Genomic DNA, 22,295 nt, shown 5'->3' on the forward strand with positions numbered 1-22,295 from the left:
GGAGCTACTGGCATTCCAATAGTAATGATTCTGCCTATTGGTAAGATTCGTTATCAATTCCTGCAAAATCTTCTGAGTGGAAAAAAGTAGGCCGTCTCAGTCGTGCTTCTCTGCTCTGCTCCACATAGAAAATGCAGCTGGTGTATTTTTGACCGAAGCCACGAAAGCCGCGACGCACTCTTGTCAAGCAGCAGGATGAGGAGGTCAGGAAGTTAAACAAAGACACAGCGTAAAGAATCCAGTCAATTTTCAAAATAAAAGGTAGGCAAGGTAACACTAGCTCGCTAGCTAGCTAATGGTTAAGTAGCATACCACTAATTTCTCACATCAACGTTAACCTCAAACGTAACATTAATTGAACATACATTTCACACCAATCCAGCCAACAGTTGATGAAATAATTCAATCAGATTACAGTTTTGAACTGATGGCGTCACTAGAAGAACTATATAAACTAGAAATAACCATTGCTAAGTGGTATTTAAGGTTTGTCTATTTACTGGAGTCGTCATTGCAGAGAAAAATATGGGCTAAAATGATTGTTCCAGGTATTAGACAACCCCCAGGCAGTACCAAAACGCATGAAAAATGAATGGTCTATTTTTTTTCTTTGGCCAGTAACCATGGTATAAGCAGGATGATGCCCTTCAACGTGTTATTTTTAGTAAAGTTCACTTCTGAAAAAGGAAACCGAGGCATCGTGAGACAGAATCAGTTTATTTATAAAGTGTGTTTCATCTCTACTGTACTGAGGGGCCTTTATGTGGGTTGAACAGACCAGACTGGTTCAACTGTTGAGGGCTGAGGTGGTTCAGACACTTGGGGGTGCTTGTGGAAAATTACCTTTGTCCCATTCTTCGCGCACTTTGTTGATCCACTCATTATAGTTGGACACCTTGGTGTAGATGCCCAGCTTGTCCTCCCTGCCGCAACCCTCACCCCAAGACACCAGGCCGATCAGGAACCAGGTGTCACGGTATAGAGTGACCATTGGTCCGCCGCTGTCCCCCTCACAGGCATCCTTCCTCTGTCCGAGGATCCCGGCACAGAGGACGTTGTTGGAGATGTTGTGGGCCATCTGGCGGATGCAAACGTCGCGGTCAGCCAGCGGGACCTTGATGACATTGAGTGCCGAGCTGAAATGGGTGCTGTCCAGGTCGTCTTTACCCCAGCCGGTCACCACAGTGAGAGTGCCGTTAAGGTGGAGCACCCGCTCGGCCATCTCGCGTCCTGGCAGACAAACGGGAACGATGTACTCGGATAAGCTGGCGGGGTTTTCCAGAAGCAGCAGGGCGATGTCGTTGTCCACCGTCCTGCTGTCGTAGTTGGGGTGTTTATAGACTTTTGAGACCCTGAGGGTTATCTCAGTGCCTTCATCTCTGTGACGCTCGTAGTCACCTGAAGAGACAGATCACAGGGTTCCCCCAGGATATCGGTTAGCAGCGATGGTAAGTACCTACCTTATTGTTTCCTGTCACCAGTTTATTTCCCTCGACTGCAACGTGCATGAACAATGTGATCTATCAACCAGTGCTGAGCTGAATGAGACCTCTGATGTTTCCCTTAAACTTTGTATATTTGTATATATCTTTCTCTCTTATGATTCTGCGTGAGTGTTTTTGACATTACAGACATCTCTGGCCTCACTATTACTGTACAAAAGCAACACTTTCTAACTGTATTCAGTGATTTTAGTGAACTGGATCAGAGTTTATGGAGAAAATATTTTCGTCTTCGGCTGCTCAGCTTAAACTTTCTGTGATTTACAGAGTTTCCTGATGGACAGAAAATTTTAACTACTCTCCCAAGTAGCTACCTGCTAATCAACTGCTGTGAACTGTATCTGCCGTTAGCGGGCAACTCAACTGGGCTCTGCGACCGGACAGAACCAGGATGGAACACAACCCACAGGTCATTTACTTTACTTTACGGTTTCCTGATGGAAAGATTGCTGCCAGATGCAGTGTGTGAATGGATGTTTGTGTTGAACCTTTCTTGCTTAACTGAGATTAACCATTTTGACAAATGGAAATCCTAAATAATGAGGCCCACTGACCCACTGTTTATAAGATCTGCTGCAGTCTTTGATTATAAAAAAAATTGTTGGGTTCAGCATTTGTTGTCTGCAGAGTGAAAACTCACCCAGTCGTACTCTGAATCTCAGGCTGTTGTCAAGGCAGTGAGCGGCGGTCAGGACCCATCTCTCATCGATGAGGACGCCTCCGCAGTGAAAGCGCCCTCTGGCGTTCAGTAACAGTACCTGCACACAAAATTTACACTTTTAAAGCCCCTGTGCACTTAACTTCAGATCATTCTCTCTACCATTCAATACAGCATTCATGAATAAATGAGCAAAAGTTGTGCTGTGGTCCTAATGGAACTTTAAATAAGTGAGAGGAGTTTAAACAAAAAAACAACTGACAGAAATCTGCAGCTATCCTTTGATTGGAAATAATGGGAGGAAACCAACATTAGTTATCAGTATATCTGGTAAAAGAAGCTTTCGTAAGGCATTCGCTTATTGAAGGTTGCATCAATGTTTTATCATCAGCTTCTGTGTGATGTGATTTGATATGGTTCACTCTTTGTTTCTTTTGTTTTTCAGCAGAAACCAGGGCCCCAAAGTTTATTTATTTTGGGTATTAAGAGCAACACACAATGACAAATGAAACCTGCACCTGTTGTTCTATACGGATGGTGTTGGGATACAAAACTGTTGTTTCCCAGATTCAATGAGTGTTATTGATCTGAGGTGTTGCAGGTGAGTCTGTGTCAGCAGTTCAGAGGTGCAGCGACAGTAAAAGTCACCTACCTGCCAGGGACTCTCCCCCTTCTTTCCCACCTCCCCTCCCACCATCCATGGCAGCAGGCCGTCCATCGGTTTGGTGTACGACGACCTGCCAATCAGCAGCTGCCCGCAGGACGAGGTACCTGCCGGGGAAATAGAGACAGACAGAGGTGTTTATTTGGTTCTGGTAAAGCTACTAAACTCACAGGTTCACTGGAAGCTGGATGATGATTTGAACATTTAGTAAATCATTCAGGTAGAGGTGAAGTTTTGATAAAGAAAAGAAATCCCTCTATCCCTCAGTTACCTGACCTAAATGTTGTCATGTATTTTCTCACCTTTCGGCTCACATTGCCTGGAGTTGTCGTGCAGATTGTATCCGCTCACACAGCTGCAGGTCCTCGTCAGGCCGTCCGTGCTCTCCGAACACTCGTGGTCACAACCGCCGTTGTCCACAGAGCAGTTGGTGGCTGTCTGAGCTGAGCGACAACAGATGACACAGATATTTACTTTTACATTTCTACATTCGTATATCAGTCCATCGACAGAAAATGTATTGGTACTATTTTGATAATCATGTCCGTCATTATTCAAACAATACGAGAGATGTTATCAACACATGAAATCAGCACCACCATCAGGGAAGTATTGGTTTACTTTTTAAAATGTACTTAATGTCAAAGTGCTTGTGATGCTTAAATGGAAAGCACCGGAAATCTTTGTTTCAAGAGCTTTTCTTTAAATACAAAAGTTGAGTGATGTATAATTTATACACTACAATAGTTAAGTGAGAAAATACTTTGTTTTTAGGTAACGTTTTTTTATCCAGACTCACGCTGATCGCAGTATTTGCCCTCGTAACCGCGATCACAGCGGCAGGCGTAGGCTTGGTACATATCCACACAGGCTCCATGAACACACATGTTGGAGTGACACTGGTTCCCATCTGAAACACAGTCAGCATAGCTGTATTATTTTAGTGTTTCTATGGGACAAGAAGGTCAAATTGATGTAGATCTAGTTTTTAAGACTAGGATTTGGCCCAAGACCAACACAGATGTATGGATGTACAGGTAAACAGTGCTTTGCTGCAGCCGTTTGTTAATAAATAATTATACTTGATGAAGTTTCTTCAGTTTAGAGACATCACAATCAGTACGATGAAAAGTAGTACTGCAAAAGTACACTATTATCTGTATCCAACAAAAATAGCTGTCCTCAGAATGACTGAAACTTTAACTGGACCTGGGCAGGACCATCTTGAAGTTTTTAATTTAAGTCTGAAATTGATAAAGGTTGATCAGAAGTTACTGTTTTCATCAGAAAAGTACACTACTGGTGAAATTTAATGAAAATGTAAAAAGTTGATGCTACAGTGATATTATATCATCATCATATATCATCATAGGGCATTTAAGTAGAGAAGTCCAAATTAAGATCACCTGGAAAGGTTATAGTGCATTTTATGTACATTCTGAAATTTCATCCGAAAGCCGAATATCCCTAACTTTTTGTGAGTAGTGTATTTACAGAATTGAGCTTCAGAGCGATATTTTTGATCACAAGAGTAAGAGAACTATTCACAAGTAAAAAAACAACAACATTCAATTTATGTTTTTTATGCTCTGCTATAAAATGTACAAAAAACAGGTGAGTAGAAGCTGACTTTATGATGTGCATCAAACAGGGACAGGTTTTCATACCGGTGTACACCGTCCAGAACTCCAGCTGTAAAAACAAAATGGGAAGGACAAGGATTAATTCATAATTTCAACCCAAAGAATCAGAGATCACACTGAATCGCTAACAAATACTACTCAACCAAAGGTGTTTCAGTTTAATGTGAGTTTTTAGGGAATCAGAGTCCAGCCTTCAGTAATCACATCCTCACCCACAAACTGGAATTACCTATTGATGACAGTAATAGTAGTACAACTGTCAATTCTAGTGAAATGTTATAATTTAAAAAAAAAAACATCTTACTGTAGCTTCCCTGGTTTGGAAAATCTCTCTTGCTTCTTCAAAGTCACATTTTTCCTCCACACATTCGCGCTCCATTGAAGCAGGTTTCAGCTCCTCGAGGAAGGAGTTCGCCCGGCGAGAGCGAAGCAGCATGTGAGCCTTCGGGGGGTCAGAGAACACTGAACGAACAGAAGAAAAGACAAAGAGAAAAAGAGAATGCTTTTGACTATAACAATGTATAGTAAACTATATATATAATGTCTTTCTAATGCAGATATCTTTGAGGTTTTAACAGCCCTGTCTGTTGGTGTCTTATTTCTTTAGGGAGTCAAGTCCTGCAGGTCCCAAACACATATCACTGGGGACTCTATGTGACCAGTCTCAATACCGTTCAAAACATTGTAATAGCTAGTAAACCTAAAAGTGCAGACCTCTGCCCTGTATCTACAGCACTGACTTATGCCCTGTTTCTACAGCACTGACTTATGCCCTGTGTCTACAGCACTGAAGTCTGTCCTGTATTCATACACACCTCTTTCACTTAAGTATTACTGTCATGAAATCATTTGTTAACTGTCTCTGAAAGACAATTGGTGTCAAATTCACTAATATTAAATAAAGTTAATATTAATAAAATCATCTCGACCTCTGACCTGAAAAAAATAAAAGACCATAAATATCACTGCAATCTCAACCGCAAATCTCAATGCAGTTCCGAACATGTGACAGCTAGTATGGTGGCCACATGGTGTGTATGTGTATATGTGACTCCCACTGATTCAATTAAAAATAATTGTTCTGCTTACTCACCCTATTGGTTAAATGAGTGAAATAAAGTATAGTACAGTATAAGAGAAACACAGTCAGAAAGAGAAGGGAGGATGGTTCCATTTAAGTCCTGTGTGAAACCAACAGAACCAACTAAAGTCAATATTGACTTTTATGTAGTATTTAGTGGCATCTAGTTGGGAAGTTGTAGATTGCAACCAACTGAACTATGGTGGCCGCAAAATGTGCAAAAAAACTCAAAAAGCCCTATCTAGTGTCTGTGTTTATCTGAAACATACCTATGAATATTATATTTCTGACGATATATCCTCCTAAATGTTACACAATGGACATTTAAATCAAAACTTCAGGTCTTTATTGTTCAGCAGTGATCTTCACAACACACGGATGTATGGATGGATTTCTGATGTAAAAGCAGCAAAACACTCCGACTGAAGGAGACACAGAACATTGTTGTTTTGCGTCTCATTCAGCGACAGGTGAACGAGAACTCTCAGGTACCGCTGTTGGTTAAATAAAACTGCACCTTCCATTCATACTTTCAAGTGAGCTTTGCAGCTTTCCTACAAAAAATGTCACTTCAAACTGACGTTGTGCCTGTTCGGTGACCCATGCACACCCACCTGACAGACTGAGCACTGACGCCGACCACAGAGTGACGATGACGGACACACAGAGGACGAGGTAGGACATGACCTCAGTCAAACCTGCAGTCAATGAGACGTGAGCAGACATGAGCCAATCATATCATCTCCCCAGTGTTTATATTTACCCACTGTCTCCAGTTAAATAGAAAAACACTGAGACAAACATTAATATTCATAATCCACATCTGACAGTTAATGTGACTTACCAAATGACAGCAGGATAAAAAAGTGTGGAAGAGCTGGATGTGAGACAGGCAGACAAAAATCACAACCACATCATGTGCAAATTCTGTTTCAAATAATTCCTCTTCAGCTTTGGTTGAACATTTCTACAGTATTGATCATTTTCAGCTGAAAACACAAAGGCCTCCAAACACACACAACCGGAGACGGTCCTTGTTTGAACCTCTACGACCTTTGACCCCCACAACCTGAACAACAGTGGCTGTGGAACACGGAGGACCTTCGAGACCACATCCCAAAAATGCCACAAAAACCATGATGCAAAAGAACGATTTCATAGACGGAGGACTGTTTTTTGCACTTACGTGTGAAGAATCGAAGCCGTTGTCAGAGACGATGGTTTGCTCCGTTTCTGGTTGTTAATGACTAACTGACAGTGTTTACTGAGAGTCCACAGTCTGCTGCTGAACACTGTCTGCCAACACTATCAACGCACACACACAATCCTCCCCTTTAACCTCCACCCACTCACCTCAGATCAGAGCCCCGTTTTAAAAGAAACATCTGACACAAAGCATCCATCCTTTAAGTCTGCAGTGACTACGTCGTCCAATTCTGCGTCTCATTGATAAACTGTCTTCACCAAACTAACTATCACAAACTAACTGGACAGAAATAGTTTGAGTATCCTCAACAAGTAGAACTCAATAAAAAAAAATCATTGTTTTCATTGACTCACTGATATTCCAAAGCATTAAATACTCTTAAAGTGTCTAAGCTGCAGAGAATGACAATAATCACATTTGAAGTTGTAAATAAGGCTAAAAAGTCTTTTAATCACCAAAACACAATATGTATAATATCCAAAACTAGTAAGTTTACTGTACATAGTATGGGACTTTAACTTTACTGTAATTGTAAATAAGGCAAAACTCGGGAAATGGGAACATCAGAAATGAGTCAGAGAAAGACGTCATAAACATTTTTATCCATAAAAAGCTGTCCTTTAGATGCCTGAAATACACGTTGAAAAGACTTCCAAAATGACGTTGTAAAAACTGCTTTGCACCCTGTAAGGTGTCTTTGATTCAAAAGACACTGAAACTGGATTTGCCATGATGCACTGAGCTCCTCTCTTCCTCTCTCTCTCTTTCTGCACTCATTCATGTGCCATTAATGCATGTTACTAACTTCACTTCTTCCCTGGAGTTCTTGTGCTTTCTCGTCTCGCAGGTTCTCATGGATCCTGGTGGAGCCTCCTGCCATGGTCCTACTTGACTGCCATTGCTAATATCACTGATATTATGGTTATTATCATTATTGATATTATTATTACTACGGTTACTATTATTACTATTGTCACTGCTCATTGTCCCCCATCGTTGTTATCGTCATCATCTTCTTGTTCATCATCATCAGTCACTACTATTAGTGTAGTTGTTGCTACTGTTGTTGCTGTGCACCTCTGTCTGTCTGTCTGTCTGTCTGTCTGTCTTTATATATTTTAAATATTAAAGTAAAAAATAAATAAAAAGAAAAAAAAAAAAAGAGAAAAAAAAAAAAAAAAAAAAAAAAAAAAAAAAAAAAAAAAAAAAAAAAAAACAAGAACTCCGGGAAAAAAGTGGAGTTAGTAACATGCATTCAATAACAGAATGAGTGCAGAAAGAGGAGGGGAGTTCAGTGCACCGGAATCCGATAGTCTAGGCCTATAGCAGCATAACTAAGGGATGGTTCAGGACTCACCTGATCCAGCCCTAACTATAAGCTTTATCAAAGAGGAATGTCTTAAGCCTACTCTTGAATGTGGTGAGGGTGTCTGCCTCCTGAACCACAACTGGAAGCTGGTTCCACAGGAGGAGCTTGGTAACTGAAGGCTCTGGCTCCTGTTCTACTTTTTAGAGACTATAGGAACCACAAGTAGCCCAGCATTCAGAGAACGTAGTGTTCTAGTGGGGTAATAGGGTACTATGAGCTCTTTAAGATATGAAGGGGCCTGACCATGAAGAGCTTTATAGGTGAGGAGGAGGATTTTAAATTCTATTCTACATTTTACAGGGAGCCAATGCAGAGAAGCTAGTACAGGAGAGATGTGATCTCTTTTTCTAGTTCTCTCTCTCTCTCTCTCTCTCTCTCTCTCTCTCTCTCTCTCTCTCTCTCACCACAACTGGTCGAGACAGGCGACCACCCACCTAGAGTTAAAGGGTCTGTACAAGGTTTCTGCCTTTTAACAGGCAGTTTTTCCTTGCCGCTGTCTCCAAGTGCTTGCTCATGGTGGTACTGTTGGGTCTCTGTAAATAATGTTATAAAGAGTTCGGTCTAGACCTGCTCTATTTGAAAAGTGTCCTGAGATAACTTCTGTTATGAATTGGCGCTATACAAATAAAATTGAATTTGAATTGAATTGAAAGAAAACATTGCAAAAACTTTCATTCTGACTCCTCGGTTGATGTCTTTTGAAAGACAAAGCTGTTAAATTGAAATTTTGTTTGTTTTACGCTCAGTGGTCAGAGGCTGAAAACCAGTCAACAGACAAATTGTGAAGAAAAACAAGTTGTTACTGTTACAAAGTGATACATGGGGACCTTGACACATGTTGTTTATCAATCTGAATTACATAACACACAAATACACACAGTTTAAAGACAAATAACTTGAAAACATCTGAGATCAGAAATGTATCAGGAGACAAATAGAGTTGAAAAGAGCCCAAAAAAATATATTTTGTCATTATACAACAAAAATAAAGACTCTTAGAACATAGCAAATAATTAAGTTAAATGTAAAAAAATAAAATAAATAAGGCAATATATGCAGTTAATTATATACATATGTACATACACGTATACAGCCAGGAAAACAATCTGCAGTGCATCTTTTTAAATTGCATCTGGGGGAATGTAAACAGCAGCAACCAGATAGAGATGATAATATGGTTACGAAATGGTCTGAGGCAGGACTGTGAAGATCTTTTTAGAGTTTACGAATATGCGTCACAGTGGTCACATGACGGGCAAAAAACATGACCTTGATTACATTTTGTATTTCTGCAGCCCAGCGGCGCCTCAGCTAACCTCCGGTTGCCCGTCACCGCCCCTCAATACACAGCAAATCCCTTCAAAAAAGGAATGCAGGTCTTGTTTACTGCGAACAGGTAAAGGCGTGAAATCCAGGCCGGCCTCCGGGGTGTCGCTGATCGCCGCCGGCTGTGGAAACCAGGACACTTATTAAGGTTAACTATTCATCTCCTTGTCTTCTTTTGTTCCTCAGCCTCTTTCCTGTGGCTCGGTTTACCTTTGTGTACCTTCTGCTGTTTAGATTTTTCAGAATAAAAGCTGGCCTGGGGGTATAAAGCATCCGTCTCTGGTTCCAGGGACGACTTTGCTGTTGGAAAGTGCCGAGGGAGGGCGCGGCCTTCTCAAACATGCCTTTTTGTGATGGTGGTCCGAAAACTGGCATGGTGCCTGCTGCTTTGTGTTCGGACCAGCTTCCTTCACTTCTCATGAACCGTTGTAGAAGGATTAGTCAATTTGACTGATACAGTTTGTGATGTGCAGTCGATGTTTCTGCTTAAACGCTTTGATAATTTGTGTTTATGATCTTAAAAACTTCTAAAAAAATAAATATTCTGATCCAGATTAATTAACTTTCATCAAGCAAAAAGTTAGCTGGTTGCAGTATAGCCCATAAAACTTGAACAGGAGAATTAAATTAAACGATCAAGTATTTTTCTGTTGACGGTCTAATCCAGTGGTACCCAACCGCAGGATCCCTGTCTATGAAGAAAACAAAAAATTAAGTAATTAAAAAAAAGAAATTGTTATTTTTAAGATGTAGATTATTATTTAAGATCTAAACTCTGAAGACCCCAACATAAGCTATAGTCACTGAGCCTTCACTCTCATAAACAGAAAAGTTCAAAAAACTAAAGAGCTAATAGAACAATGAGAAGAAAACACTGAATTTTTCAAAAAGTACGCCTATTAACTATGTATGATTATTACATTTTAAATAAATACATAAAAAAACAAGGAATTGTAGAAAAATATCAGGAAAACTCATCTCTGATCAATATTCACAGGAAATAATCTGCTCAGAATTCATCCAAATCGCTTGTTTCCACTCTACTTAGATTTTATGGAAATCTTAACAATTTCATCCATATTTAATTTGGCCATCATAAAAAATCCGACATGAATATAAAATATCGCACCAGAAACTTTGCGGTTGTATCTTGTGTCACAGCACCACCAGATGCCCTGAATAACAACTGTGAGTGCTTTTAGGCGAAACTTCAACTACACTGTTTTGTCTCCTTTTTAGTCCACCTTTAGTTTCTCAGCAGTTAAACTGTTGCTGTCTGCAGCGAGTCTTCTCTTGGCAGTCTGAGTTCCTTATCTAACATCGACACCAAAAGTGACAAAGGAAAGACAGAAGCAGAGAAGAAAGGAGGAACAGGGAAAGGGAGATCAAGAGATGGAGGTCAAGAGAGGGAAGAAGAGAGGCCTCAAATCTTTAACTTCAGCAAAAAAAGGGCTTTACCGAAGTAGAAGTACTTGAGTATCAGAGATGATGTTTAAGTTGTGCCAAAACAGTAAAAGTCATGTTTGACAGGAGATTAGGGTGATAACTATCATTTTACACTGGTTTGTTTTATGTGAATCAGTTTTACATTTCAGCCAACAAATGTTGTCCATTTGTTTTCTCTCATGTTTGTAATTAGTATTAATATCACGTATCCAGATAATCCCATGAGGTGTTATTATAGAATGAAGTCATTGTCCTGTTAAATGTGTTAAAAAATGAAAGTAGGCTGCTCATTGTGGAGCTTTCAGTGTTACATTACTGTACTGCTGAACAGTTTCTTGTGCCAACTGAGCTTTTTGTATTGAGGCTGAAACACCATCTGATAAATATGTATGAAGTAAAAGAGTCAGTATTTCTTTCTAAAATGTAGATGTTGAAAAGTAGAAAGTCTTTAAAGAAAAGAACCAGAAGATCTAAACTTGACTGAAATCCCATCTGAACACTGACAGAATGTCATGAATCTGGTTACAGGATACGTGTCTGGTGATATTCTATATTTGTCTTGTCATAAATCTCATGTTCAGACAATGACTGTATCTACTAACTAGTATTGTGTTTATATCAAAGCCTGATCTTTGATGCGTTCCATTTGAACTGGGATGTCAGAAATTTCAAGTGGAACGCCTCATAAAGTCGGAAGAACCTTTCACCAACAAAAAAATCAAACTCAAAATCCAAGATGACTGCATCAACTACTTGAAAGTTGTAGTAATATTTTTTATTAGCACTTCTGTCTTGTTTCTCATTAAATCAGATCCGTTCACCTTTTGTCTGTGGACATGTTTATATGAGCAAAATACAGCATACAGACAGCAACAGTAAAAAAACAAATGCCAGTAAACGTATCATTTTAATTATATAAATTCATCTAAACTTTACTGGTTCCACACAAATTTGAGGGGATATAATATTTTTTTTTAATTTTCTGACACCCCTAGTTCCAATACCATGAACACACACAATGTCGTTTACAGCACTCCAAGTTAACGCAAATTTATCCGATACCTGTGAATTCTGTGCAATGCTGCAATTTCATCCAATCACCGCAACGTTTCCCCAAATTTCACCAATTATTTTCAATTGTTTCCAGCAAAACGTTGAGCCATATGTCACCAAACTCACTCCTTTGTCTATAGTTGTGAAGATGCAGACATGTCCCACAATGACCCTCCAAACACAGCAATTTTATTCTCACTGGAACAAGTTGCGTTTGATTTTTATTAAATTCTACACACACAAAAAATCGGTTTCTGCAATGTTAACTTCCTCTTGCAGTTTTCTAAACTTTTTTAGAAAAGCTGCAGAGAAATTAGACAACAATCCCCCTCAAAAAAAGCCTGTGAAATCCTGGAGTGACTAATTTAATTTCAACCCCACATTCACTGTCCTGCTGCTCCAAATACTCACTAGTGCACCGAATGTGAATTCCTCCACTACTGAAAATAGTCCCCAGCAAATGCACTATTTCCTCTTTTTTGTTAGACAAAAACAACAAAAATATGACCCTTTTTCAACATAAAACTATTTATAAACTGCGTATTTAAAGATTTGCATCTCCAGGAGGACAAATGGGGCTTGGAACGGAGAGCCACAGACAGGAAGAAAGTACAACACATTGTTGGTCTCCGATGGTTTAATTGCTGCTTTCCTCCCTGACAAGAACAAAACTGCAGGGAAACAATACTGGAAATCTTCTGAAAGAGCAAAATCTTGGACTTTTCAATCTTGGTCAAATTAAACAAATTCCACCAGACAGACAGGATGGTGAACAAAGAAGAGCTGTGAAAATATTCAAGTAGGAATGTTTGTTTCTGAAACGATGATGAGAGAAAAAGGAGGGTGGAGAACGATGGAGAGATAAACTAGAGGCGTCTCTTCTTTCTGCTCTGAATATATTTTTGCTGTTTCACGGTGAAAGAGGTCACCTCGCAGGCAGAAGGCCCAGTTCTTCTTCAGCAGGACAATAAAGACGAGCCTCCCCTCCCTCCCCCGCGTCCTCAGCCTTTGTCTGTGGGCCCGGCAGGTGAGACGGAGCCTGAAAGATGTTTTGTTTCGGGCGAGGTTTATAAAATGATCAAAGCCTCCTCGATTCTGCTCATCTGTCCACAAATCCTTCTCCAGACGATGCTGCACAAGTCAGACGGAGCGGTGAGTCCCAAAACACCTCAGAGGATTTAATTTTTTTAAGTCTGGGAGCAGTTCAGGTTGGCTGGAATATAATTTAGTTTTATTTAATTTTTTTTTTTTTATCCAGGACTAACTGGTTGTTCAAGTAAAAGAGCAGAAAACAAATGCAAAGTTTTTAAAAATTCTCAAAAAGTTAAACAAAATTCTTATTTCTAATTCATCATTTAATTTTTTTTCTTGAGCTTATCAATGACTAAAGTAGGTACAGTTTTGATCATTAATAGATATATTTAATACATTAGTGGAAGATGTGCTGGCTGTCTCTTCTTCAACCAGGCTATTTTTCTACAGTACAGTTTCTATCTGCCTTTAAAAGCTGACCTTTTAAGGTTATAGGTGAACCTAAACAGGACCTGGGGTTTGGGTTGTCTTTGGGCTGAAGGTTTTGGAGCATTTCGAGCCTTGAAGGTTATCCATCTCAGGGAGTGAAATCTGTAAAACTATGATTGCATTTGCATTTACAAAAAATATACAATTATTATTGCATTATCTGCTTATACCCAGAAACTTGTTGATGTTTAAGTTTTACATAATGTTTAACAGTAGGTGGGTTTTTCCAGAAATGTGGGCTTTTCTTCTGTGCATGCATCTCTACTCTAGTTTGCAAACTGTTGGCTAGTTGGTTTGTTTACAATGCAGAGAGCTGACAGTAAACAGGCAAACTGTGTTAAAAACCTGCATTCTTTTGGACTTGTATACAGCACTTTCATATTTTTTTATGGATGTTGAGACTTCACAAAACACTAAGGAGATACATCTTAGAACACAGGACAGTATGTAACTGGGTTAGAGTGACTCTCAAACAGGGGTAAAGAGACACTGCCTCTTTAACTTTTCACTCATTTGAGTCTTCACGTATGGCTGTATATAAGTGTTGCTGTGAGTCCATCTAAAGATGCTGACTAAACCTTACAGAAAGACAAAAGAGCATACTTTGATTGCTTTATTTAACAAATTGCCAGCACAGACCTAATCACAAATATCCAAACGGAATATACTGTTTAATTGTGTGGATGTAAATGTAGTCATTGTGGGCGCAGCTTTAGACGCACTGTCCATTTAGAGAAGTTCATGACTTTGTGTATATGATGAAAGTTTAGACCCCATTATCACTTAGCTGCCATAAGTAACTTTTCTAAAAATAACTGCCATATTTGCTGAGACATTTATTTTTATATCCTGACAGTAGTGCATGAAACAATTCAGGTTCCTCTTAGTGCTCCTAATGTCATTAGCAAGAATCCACTGGGCCTGGACGAAAACAACCAATCAGAGCCAAGAAAGATAGTTGATTGATTGACGCTTTCAGTCCCGTGCAGTGAGACTCAACAACTAACTATCTTCTTCAGACACTTGCAGTTTGTGTCAGAAACAAGCTTTTTTTAAAAAAAAACAATCTGACTTGCTCTGATTTGTATCTTACCTTTCCTCTGGGCTCCCATCATTCTTATCTTCCTCCAGATGTTGTCGAGGCTGCTGGGACTCCTCGTTCTCTCCTCCCTTTGCTTAGCCATGCTTGTACCCAATGAAGACTCCAACGAAGAGGATGGCTCTGCTGCGGACCCCAACACCTACCACTTGCAAGCCTCAGGCGAGGGGGTGTTGTCTGAGTCGTCTAAGACATCTGAGTCATCTGAGTCATCTGAGTCATCTAAGTCATCTAAGAATACAAACAACTGGTCACCTGCCTCCCGCAGCGGCCTCCTGCCTATGCCCCCCACAGGACTGCCATGGCCACCTGGTGGCAACATGACTGATGGCTCTAACAACATGCGGATGCTCGGGGCCACCGACCCGGAAATGCCCCCCATGCCCGATACTACAATCTGTGACATGCTGTTGAACGCACCAGTACCACCACCTATCGACCAGATTCCTTTTTTCTGCCTCTGTTCGCACTGTAAGGGCACCGTAGGGCCCAAAGGAGACCGTGGAGACCGGGGCCTTCCAGGTGTGTAGATTGCTTTAAATGACCTTCGTGAGCTTTGGTGAAAACAGTGCATTTGAGCTGCAGTTGTGGATTACTTCTTGAGACAACTGTTGTGTAGCAGCTTGTGTTTGTGCAATTCATGAATTATGATTTCAATAAAGTTAAACTTTTTTCTTGTTTTATAACTGCTTTTGCCAATCGTGTTAATGTTTGATGAAGATTGACTGTAATCTTTGATCAGGTGCACCTGGGAGTCCGGGGATAAGAGGAATGACAGGCTTCAAAGGTCGTCAAGGATTCACTGGCCCTCAGGGGATGAAGGGTGAGTAATGACCTCTGTCACTTCACTGATCTTGAGTGTTCAATATCACAAATATCTTAGATTTGACAGGAAACAAGATTACAATGATATGAGTTGGGTATCAGTTTCATCTCTGAACATCCAACAGAGAAAGGTCCTGGAATATCTTAGCAGGAGAAACTACTATCCTAGATCCATCAAAAAGAAAAAAGAACCCACTGTCCAACAACTCTGAAGTTTCTTCTTCTGGATGAGAAAGACTATGTGGAACTTCTTTTTAAAAGCCACTTGGTGTAGAAACATTATGTGATTATACAGTCCTTTCAGGATTTCACAGGCCTTTTTTAGGATTTATTGGGATTGAAATACCTGACTTCACAGCAGGTTTTTTTAAAAAACCGTGAAGCATTTGTCATTGCTTTTAGGATTTTTTTTAACAAAACTAGTTTAATTGTTTTTTTTTTGTATAAATCATTAAACCAAAGGCAAATTGTTCCAGTGAGAATAAATAATCTTTTACAAGTAACTTTACCAAAAAGTCTCTGGTTCTGAGGTTAAATGTTAAATGTTTAGTGACAAATCGCTCCCCATTTTGCAAAGGAAACTACAGTCATTGGTCAAATTTGCGGAAAAGTTGCATTGATTGGACAAAATTGCAAGTCGTACAGAATTCATCGAGATTAGTTGAATTTCTGTTTATGCAATTCTCTGTAATTGCAATCAAAACTTCCAATTGCAACAGGCCAACGGATCTGACCATGCTTTTTACTCAAAACAGGAATTTACTGCATCTGCATCAAAAGTTTCTGATCCTGATTTTCATCTTTCTTATGATAATTTCTGTTTTTGTCTGCAGGTCAAAAGGGAGACCTGGGGGAGAAAGGGCAGCCTGGAACTGCCGGTTTAACCGGGATGAAGGGCGAGCTAGGCTTCAAAGGTCTGCTGAGATGACTATATGTAAAAGATCACTCTATGTAAAGGGTCATTTTTGTTACATGGATGCTATTTTGTGATCTAACATTGCAATGGTTGAGGTTTGGCACACAAATCACATTGTGGAAAATTATGAATCATGGTAATATATTAAGATTGAAGAATATTTAGTTTGAGGGTAGACTGATTTCTATTAGGACTCTAAGGTTTTTTGGGGCCAAGAACAGCTCATCCAGGATTTTATGTCCTTAAGACATGTTTGTAATTTAGATAATTGATTAATTTCATCGGGCTTGATCGATAGATATAACTGCGTATCATCTGCATAACAGTGAAAGTTAATGGAGTGATTTCTAATAATGTTGCCTAAAGGGAGCATATATAAAGTAAATAGTATTGGTCCAAGTACAGAACCCTGTGGAACTCCATGACTTGCTGTAGTATTTATTGAACATTCACCGTTAACATGTACAAACTGCGAGCGATCTGATAAATATGACTTAAACCAGCTTAGTGCGGTTCCTTTAATGCCAATTTGATGCTCAAGTCTCTGTAAAAGAATATTTTGGTCAATGGTGTCAAATGCAGCACTAAGATCTAATAATACAAGTACAGAGACAAGTCCATTGTCAGAAGCAATCAGAAGGTCATTATTAACTTTGACCAGAGCTGTGCTATGATGAAACCCCTGGGTCAAGAGTGGGCTTTTTAAGAAGGGGTTTAATTACAGCTACTTTAAAGGACTGTGGTACATATCCTGATAATAAAGAAAGATTAATCATATCCAGCAAAGAAGTGCCAATTAAGGGAACAACTTCTTCAAGCAGCCTAGTTGGGATCGGGTCTAATAGACAGGTTGATGGCTTCGATGAAGAAATTATTGAAGTTAACTGATGAAGATCGATAGCAGAAAAACAGTCTAAATATATATCTGAGTTTACATTGGTAAAAATCCCTGAACTTGGAGAGCCACTGGTAACTGTTGATGGCAGTTGGTGATTAATTTTCTCCCTAATAGTAATAATTTTATTATAAAAGAAGCTCATGAAGTCATTGCTACTTAAGTTTATGGGGATATGTGGCTCAATAGAGTTGTGACTCTCTGTCAGCCTGGCTACAGTGCTGAAGAGGAACCTAGGGTTATTCTTATTTTCTTCTATTAGTGCTGAGTAATAGGCTCCTCTGGCATTACAGAGGGCCTTTCTATAAGTTTTAAGATTATCTTGCCAAATTGAGCGATATTCTGAAAATTTGGAAGAGCGCCATTTCCTTTCAGATTTCCTAGCTATTTGCTTTAACAGGCGGGTTTGGTGGTTGTACCAGGGTGCTATTCTCCTATGTTTTAATCATTTTTTAGGAGCGATAGAGTCTTTCAAGTGTACCCCATTCATCAGCAGATGCTTCCCCTTTTACACACCATTGTTTTAAACATTTGTTGGATGTCCTGCCACATGTTTGGTACCCAACCCTAGTCAGAGGACTTCAAATAATACTAAAATATTAACTACTTGGTTAAGTTTAGGGAACAACTTTGGTCATGGTTGAAAGAATGTTGATTACTGGTAAGAACAGGAACCAATGTTTGGTTGACCCAGCCATGCCTTCCGAAACATCATTCCCCCCCAAAAAACTAACACCACAATTAAGGTTTGTGCACAAAATTACTGTAGGCTTAGGCTTGATATTGTTAAAAGAAATCAACCCTGACTGTTGGTCGAAAACAGGAACCAATGGTGATCATGGTCAGTCAGACATTTTGTTGAGTCATCAATTCGCTCAGGTCTCCTACCTTTGTGAACTTTGTGGCTGTTTGACTTGACACAATGTCATTCTTCAGGTCATAATTCCTACGACAACTACAGGGCTTTGTTCCTTTAATGTAAGCATATTTTATGTTGTTTAGGAGTATTTGCTGAAATGACTGCTTGTGTTGCTCACAACAGTATTCTACAGAAACAAATGCAGTCTCAGATGCCTCATGAATTGCATCCTCCAGAATCCTCCACACAGAAAATAAAGAACATTGAACAATGGATCCTTGCAAAGAAAATTATATTTGAAAGTTTGGTAATTTAGATAAGAGAGGTTTAGACGTTAAGATGCTTCACCATTTGACTTCATGTCAAAATGTAATGCACATATTCTTGATGTGTGTTTTCCAGGGGAAAAGGGGGACAGAGGACTGGTAGGCCCTGAAGGTCCACAGGGCCCCCAGGGAGAAACTGGCACTTGCCCTGCCTCCTGTGAGAGTGTACAGGGTCCACCGGGTCTACAAGGCACCCCAGGACCAGCCGGAGCCCGGGGCCTGCCTGGTGTCGAGGGACCTATGGGACCCAAAGGTCTTAAGGGTGACAAGGGTGACCTGGGTAGAACAGGTGACCCGGGACTGAATGGCCAGAAGGGTGATCAAGGTGAGCAGGGGGTGTGTGAGTGCACAGATGGGGCAGACGGCAATGATGGGAGACCAGGGGAAAATGGTGCTAAGGGGGACAAAGGTGACACTGGTCCTATGGGCATACAGGGCCCCATGGGGCTGAAAGGCAATATGGGTAACATGGGTCTCACAGGTCAGCCTGGGCCCTGCACCTCAGCAATCCAATCGGCATTCTCTGCATGTATCAACCAGTCATTTCCGATGGAAAACTTGCCTGTTCCTTTCCAACACATCTTTACCAACAAACAGGGGCACTTCAACCCATCCAGTGGCATTTACACAGCCCCTGTCAATGGCACATACGTGTTCTCCTTCCACCTGGCGGTTGCCGATAAGACTCTTAAGGTCGGCCTGTTCCACAACTTCTACCCTGTAGTCAAATCAACAGAAACAACTGACCACTCCACCACCAGCCAGACTGTAGTCCTCCACCTCAAAATGGGAGATAGGGTGTGGCTGCAGGTGAAGGACGGCACCACCAACGGCATGTACACCGACAGGGAGAGCAGCAGCACGTTCGCTGGGTATCTTCTGCACCCTGACTCCTGCGAACTGCCTGTGGGCCGCACTTTCACGCCGTGGGGCCCAGATGATGATGAAGATTCAGTTTATAGCTGGAATGGTCCTATTCGCACCACCACCCCTTCACCATAGTAGGCTCCAGTCAGTCAGTCAGTCAGTTGCACAATTAGAGACAAAGCATCCACACACACTCAATCAAACACTCAGTGTATTTATAATTGCAAGTTTTAAAGGAGGGGTATTCTACAAAAGCAGAATTGTTAATTTCTGAGAAGTTACTGTAGCACTTTGAAAGTTACATAGCTTGTAGTCTCACAATACCAGATGATTGGAGATCTCACCACCTATCAATCGTCTGAGGATTTATAAATGCAAAATAGTTTCTTGGACGATGGCAGAAATGTACACCCTTTGTACCCTTTGTAACAAAACATTAAAAATGGAGGTCCTGACCAACGTTATATGGTACAAGCACACGACTTTCACATGTCACCACCATAAAGACTTTGGATTGGTTCTGCAGTGAGGGTTTTTTTTAAAAAAAACTCCTCACTGTTGGTACCTAATAAAATTGTGTTTTCCAAACCAGCCAATCAGAACTGCCCCTAAACATGATGTCTTACAGGAAGCAAGTGATAATATTCAAAATTCTGTCTAAATCTAGGTTATTCAAAAGCAACAGAACTAATAGTAAGAGTGCTGATCAACTTTTTTAATGGCGTTGCTAGTGGGCAATGACTTGAGATTGTCATCTGTGGTTTTCGGAGAAATAACTTGACAACTGTTGGATGGATTCTCCTCAAGATGAATTGTAATGACTTTCATAGTCCTCTGACTTTTCATTTGAATTTTTGAATTTTTTTTTTCTTTCTTTAAAAATGTTATATTTGAATTTTAATTGTTTTGTGTTTTCTATATCAGAGTTCTGGAGACCACAACAAAAACAACAAAAACATGGAGAAACTATAAGAAAATACCCCCCCTTTAAATGTGGAGATAAATTCACTCTTATGATTCAACTCACTAAATATGAAAATGCACGTAGGCTCACATGTGCCAGCTTTACAAATGCATCTGATCATGCACTTGATACACTTAATAAATGGCTAGATCACCAAGCTGGCTGCAGAGTTCTGTAGAGGTTCTAATGTCAAATTTTATAAAAGCACTTTGCATCCTCAGAGTACATTTATTTTTAATCCTTGAGATCAGTTTGCTGCAGTTTAGTTTTAGAGCCTTTATCATTTTGCCTTTTCAAATGTTAATGATGCATAAACTTTGATGTGTTAGAAAAATATGAATTATATTAAAATTGCAACCAAAGTGGCTGCTTCGATCACGAGTCCTCCGACATTTTATTTAAGTCATTTTATTTCAGACAAAAGCGACAGTGTCTGAAGTAGAGTTTGACAGACTTCAGAGAACCTACATCCTTCTCACTGGGTGTTTACAGTAACAGATAAGAAACATCTCATACATTGTTTCCTCCGTGGCAATATATAAATATTCAGTTTCACATCCTGGTATAGTAAATCTTTAAGTTTGCTCTGCTACAACAGCTATACAGTCCAAAGAGAGAGTCCAAAATAAAAATACAGCCCTTTAAAATATTTACAATGCAGTTTTATCCCCAAATTCAATTTTAAACATCAAGGTCTAGATAAGTAATTCTTACTTAAAGTAATCCATAAAAGTTATTTTTCTCTGTACCTGCTTTCAATCAGCAGAGATTGTAATAGGAATTTTAGAATATTTTTTGATAGAAAATGTAAATATGTGAATTGGCTCCGTGTGTTACAGTAAAATCTGAAGGAATTCTTTGAGACAAGTTTGATCAGTTGAAGAGCTTTAAATGGTGAAGGAGCAGTTGAGCAGGTAAGGAAGAACGCTTTGAAGGAAACAAAATAGTGGAGAAACCAAGAGGGCTCAGGATGAGGAATTGACCCAGGTCCAGGTAGGGTCCTGTTTAGAAAGCCATGGGTGTGATGTGTTAATGTGTTGTAAACAAGGTTAGGAAATTGAAAAAGTCTCCCCAAAACGAATTAAAAGTTAAAAACAGCCATCCAGTTTAAATTTAAGGACAGAAATCCTGTTTTGTGAAATGAACATGAATAAAATAAATTAACTTGTTTCTAATAAAAATGCACTATTTAGATACCAGTGCCAACAATAAACATGACTGCACAGAGTCACTGCACAGATTATTCTATTAATGTTTTTTTTAAATTTTGTCATGAACTAACATAAATTGTTAAGATGTTTATGGTGGGTTTGTTTTGCATCGTAAGACAAACTTAAGCCTTAAATCAATAGAAATGGCTGAATTGTGTGACAGCCAATCCGTTATAAAACAGGTGAATGATGCAGACGGTGATCAGACTCTGGCATAAGGCGGATTAAACTGAGGTGTTCAAGTAGTTGTGTGTCACATCTGTTTGTGCCTCAGTTTTCTGTGTCTGTGCATTGTAATTTTCTGTCTGAAATTAAAAATCCTCTCCTGAGGTTTGTGTTCAACTTTTTCTTCAGCAGTTTTATTTTTTTTTGCATAATTTATACTATCAATACTATCAGATCAGTGTATTCTTGGACCCAGGCAGCTTCTAAGGTCCCAATTTTCTCAAATTCAGAGCCAAAAAGAAATTTTTCTTCTATATTTTTGTGCAGAGCCAAACAATGAATTGATCCTAAAAAGTGTTTTGTGTGTATCAAAGCCTGATATATCTATTTACTCAGTGCCATAAAGCTCCATTGTTGCCCAAAAACTATTAAAAATGCATCAATGAGCTACACTTTTGCACTGGGTGACATGTTCCTACATTACAATGAACACACACACACCATCCTGCTGCCCCAAACACTCACTACAGAACCAAATATGGATACATTTTTAGTTTCCAATATTTTCTTCTGTTTGTCTGATAAAAACTACAGTGAACAGCTGTTTTAGGAAATTACTGATACTTTTTAAACACAATACTATATTTGTGTTTTCAGCAGGAACCAATGGGCTTTGACAGAGTCACAGACAGGAAGTC

The 22,295-nt window shown here is 39.6% G+C and overlaps 2 protein-coding genes across 2 annotated transcripts; one reads left to right on the plus strand and one right to left on the minus strand.

The window, feature by feature from the left end:
• Nucleotides 1-701: 701 nt before the first annotated feature.
• On the minus strand, nt 702-6,868 carry proca (protein C (inactivator of coagulation factors Va and VIIIa), a). The gene is made up of 10 exons (XM_051378174.1): nt 6,735-6,868; nt 6,393-6,425; nt 6,163-6,246; nt 4,772-4,929; nt 4,492-4,516; nt 3,624-3,734; nt 3,127-3,267; nt 2,813-2,931; nt 2,143-2,260; nt 702-1,398 (listed from the first exon to the last, which is right to left on the minus strand). Exons 3-10 carry the CDS (start codon nt 6,230-6,232, stop codon nt 812-814), a joined length of 1,329 nt encoding a protein of 442 aa, XP_051234134.1. The 5' UTR covers nt 6,233-6,246; nt 6,393-6,425; nt 6,735-6,868; the 3' UTR covers nt 702-811.
• A 6,091-nt stretch (nt 6,869-12,959) lies between these two features.
• LOC127351016 (collagen alpha-1(X) chain-like) lies at nt 12,960-21,774 on the plus strand. The gene is made up of 5 exons (XM_051378163.1): nt 12,960-13,101; nt 14,602-15,091; nt 15,312-15,392; nt 16,228-16,308; nt 18,467-21,774. The coding sequence occupies exons 1-5, from the start codon at nt 13,024-13,026 to the stop codon at nt 19,390-19,392; spliced, it is 1,656 nt and encodes a 551-aa protein (XP_051234123.1). The 5' UTR covers nt 12,960-13,023; the 3' UTR covers nt 19,393-21,774.
• Nucleotides 21,775-22,295: the final 521 nt, after the last annotated feature.

The sequence above is a fragment of the Dicentrarchus labrax genome, unplaced genomic scaffold, assembly GCF_905237075.1.
Source record: "Dicentrarchus labrax unplaced genomic scaffold, dlabrax2021, whole genome shotgun sequence".
Taxonomy (NCBI): domain Eukaryota; kingdom Metazoa; phylum Chordata; class Actinopteri; family Moronidae; genus Dicentrarchus; species Dicentrarchus labrax.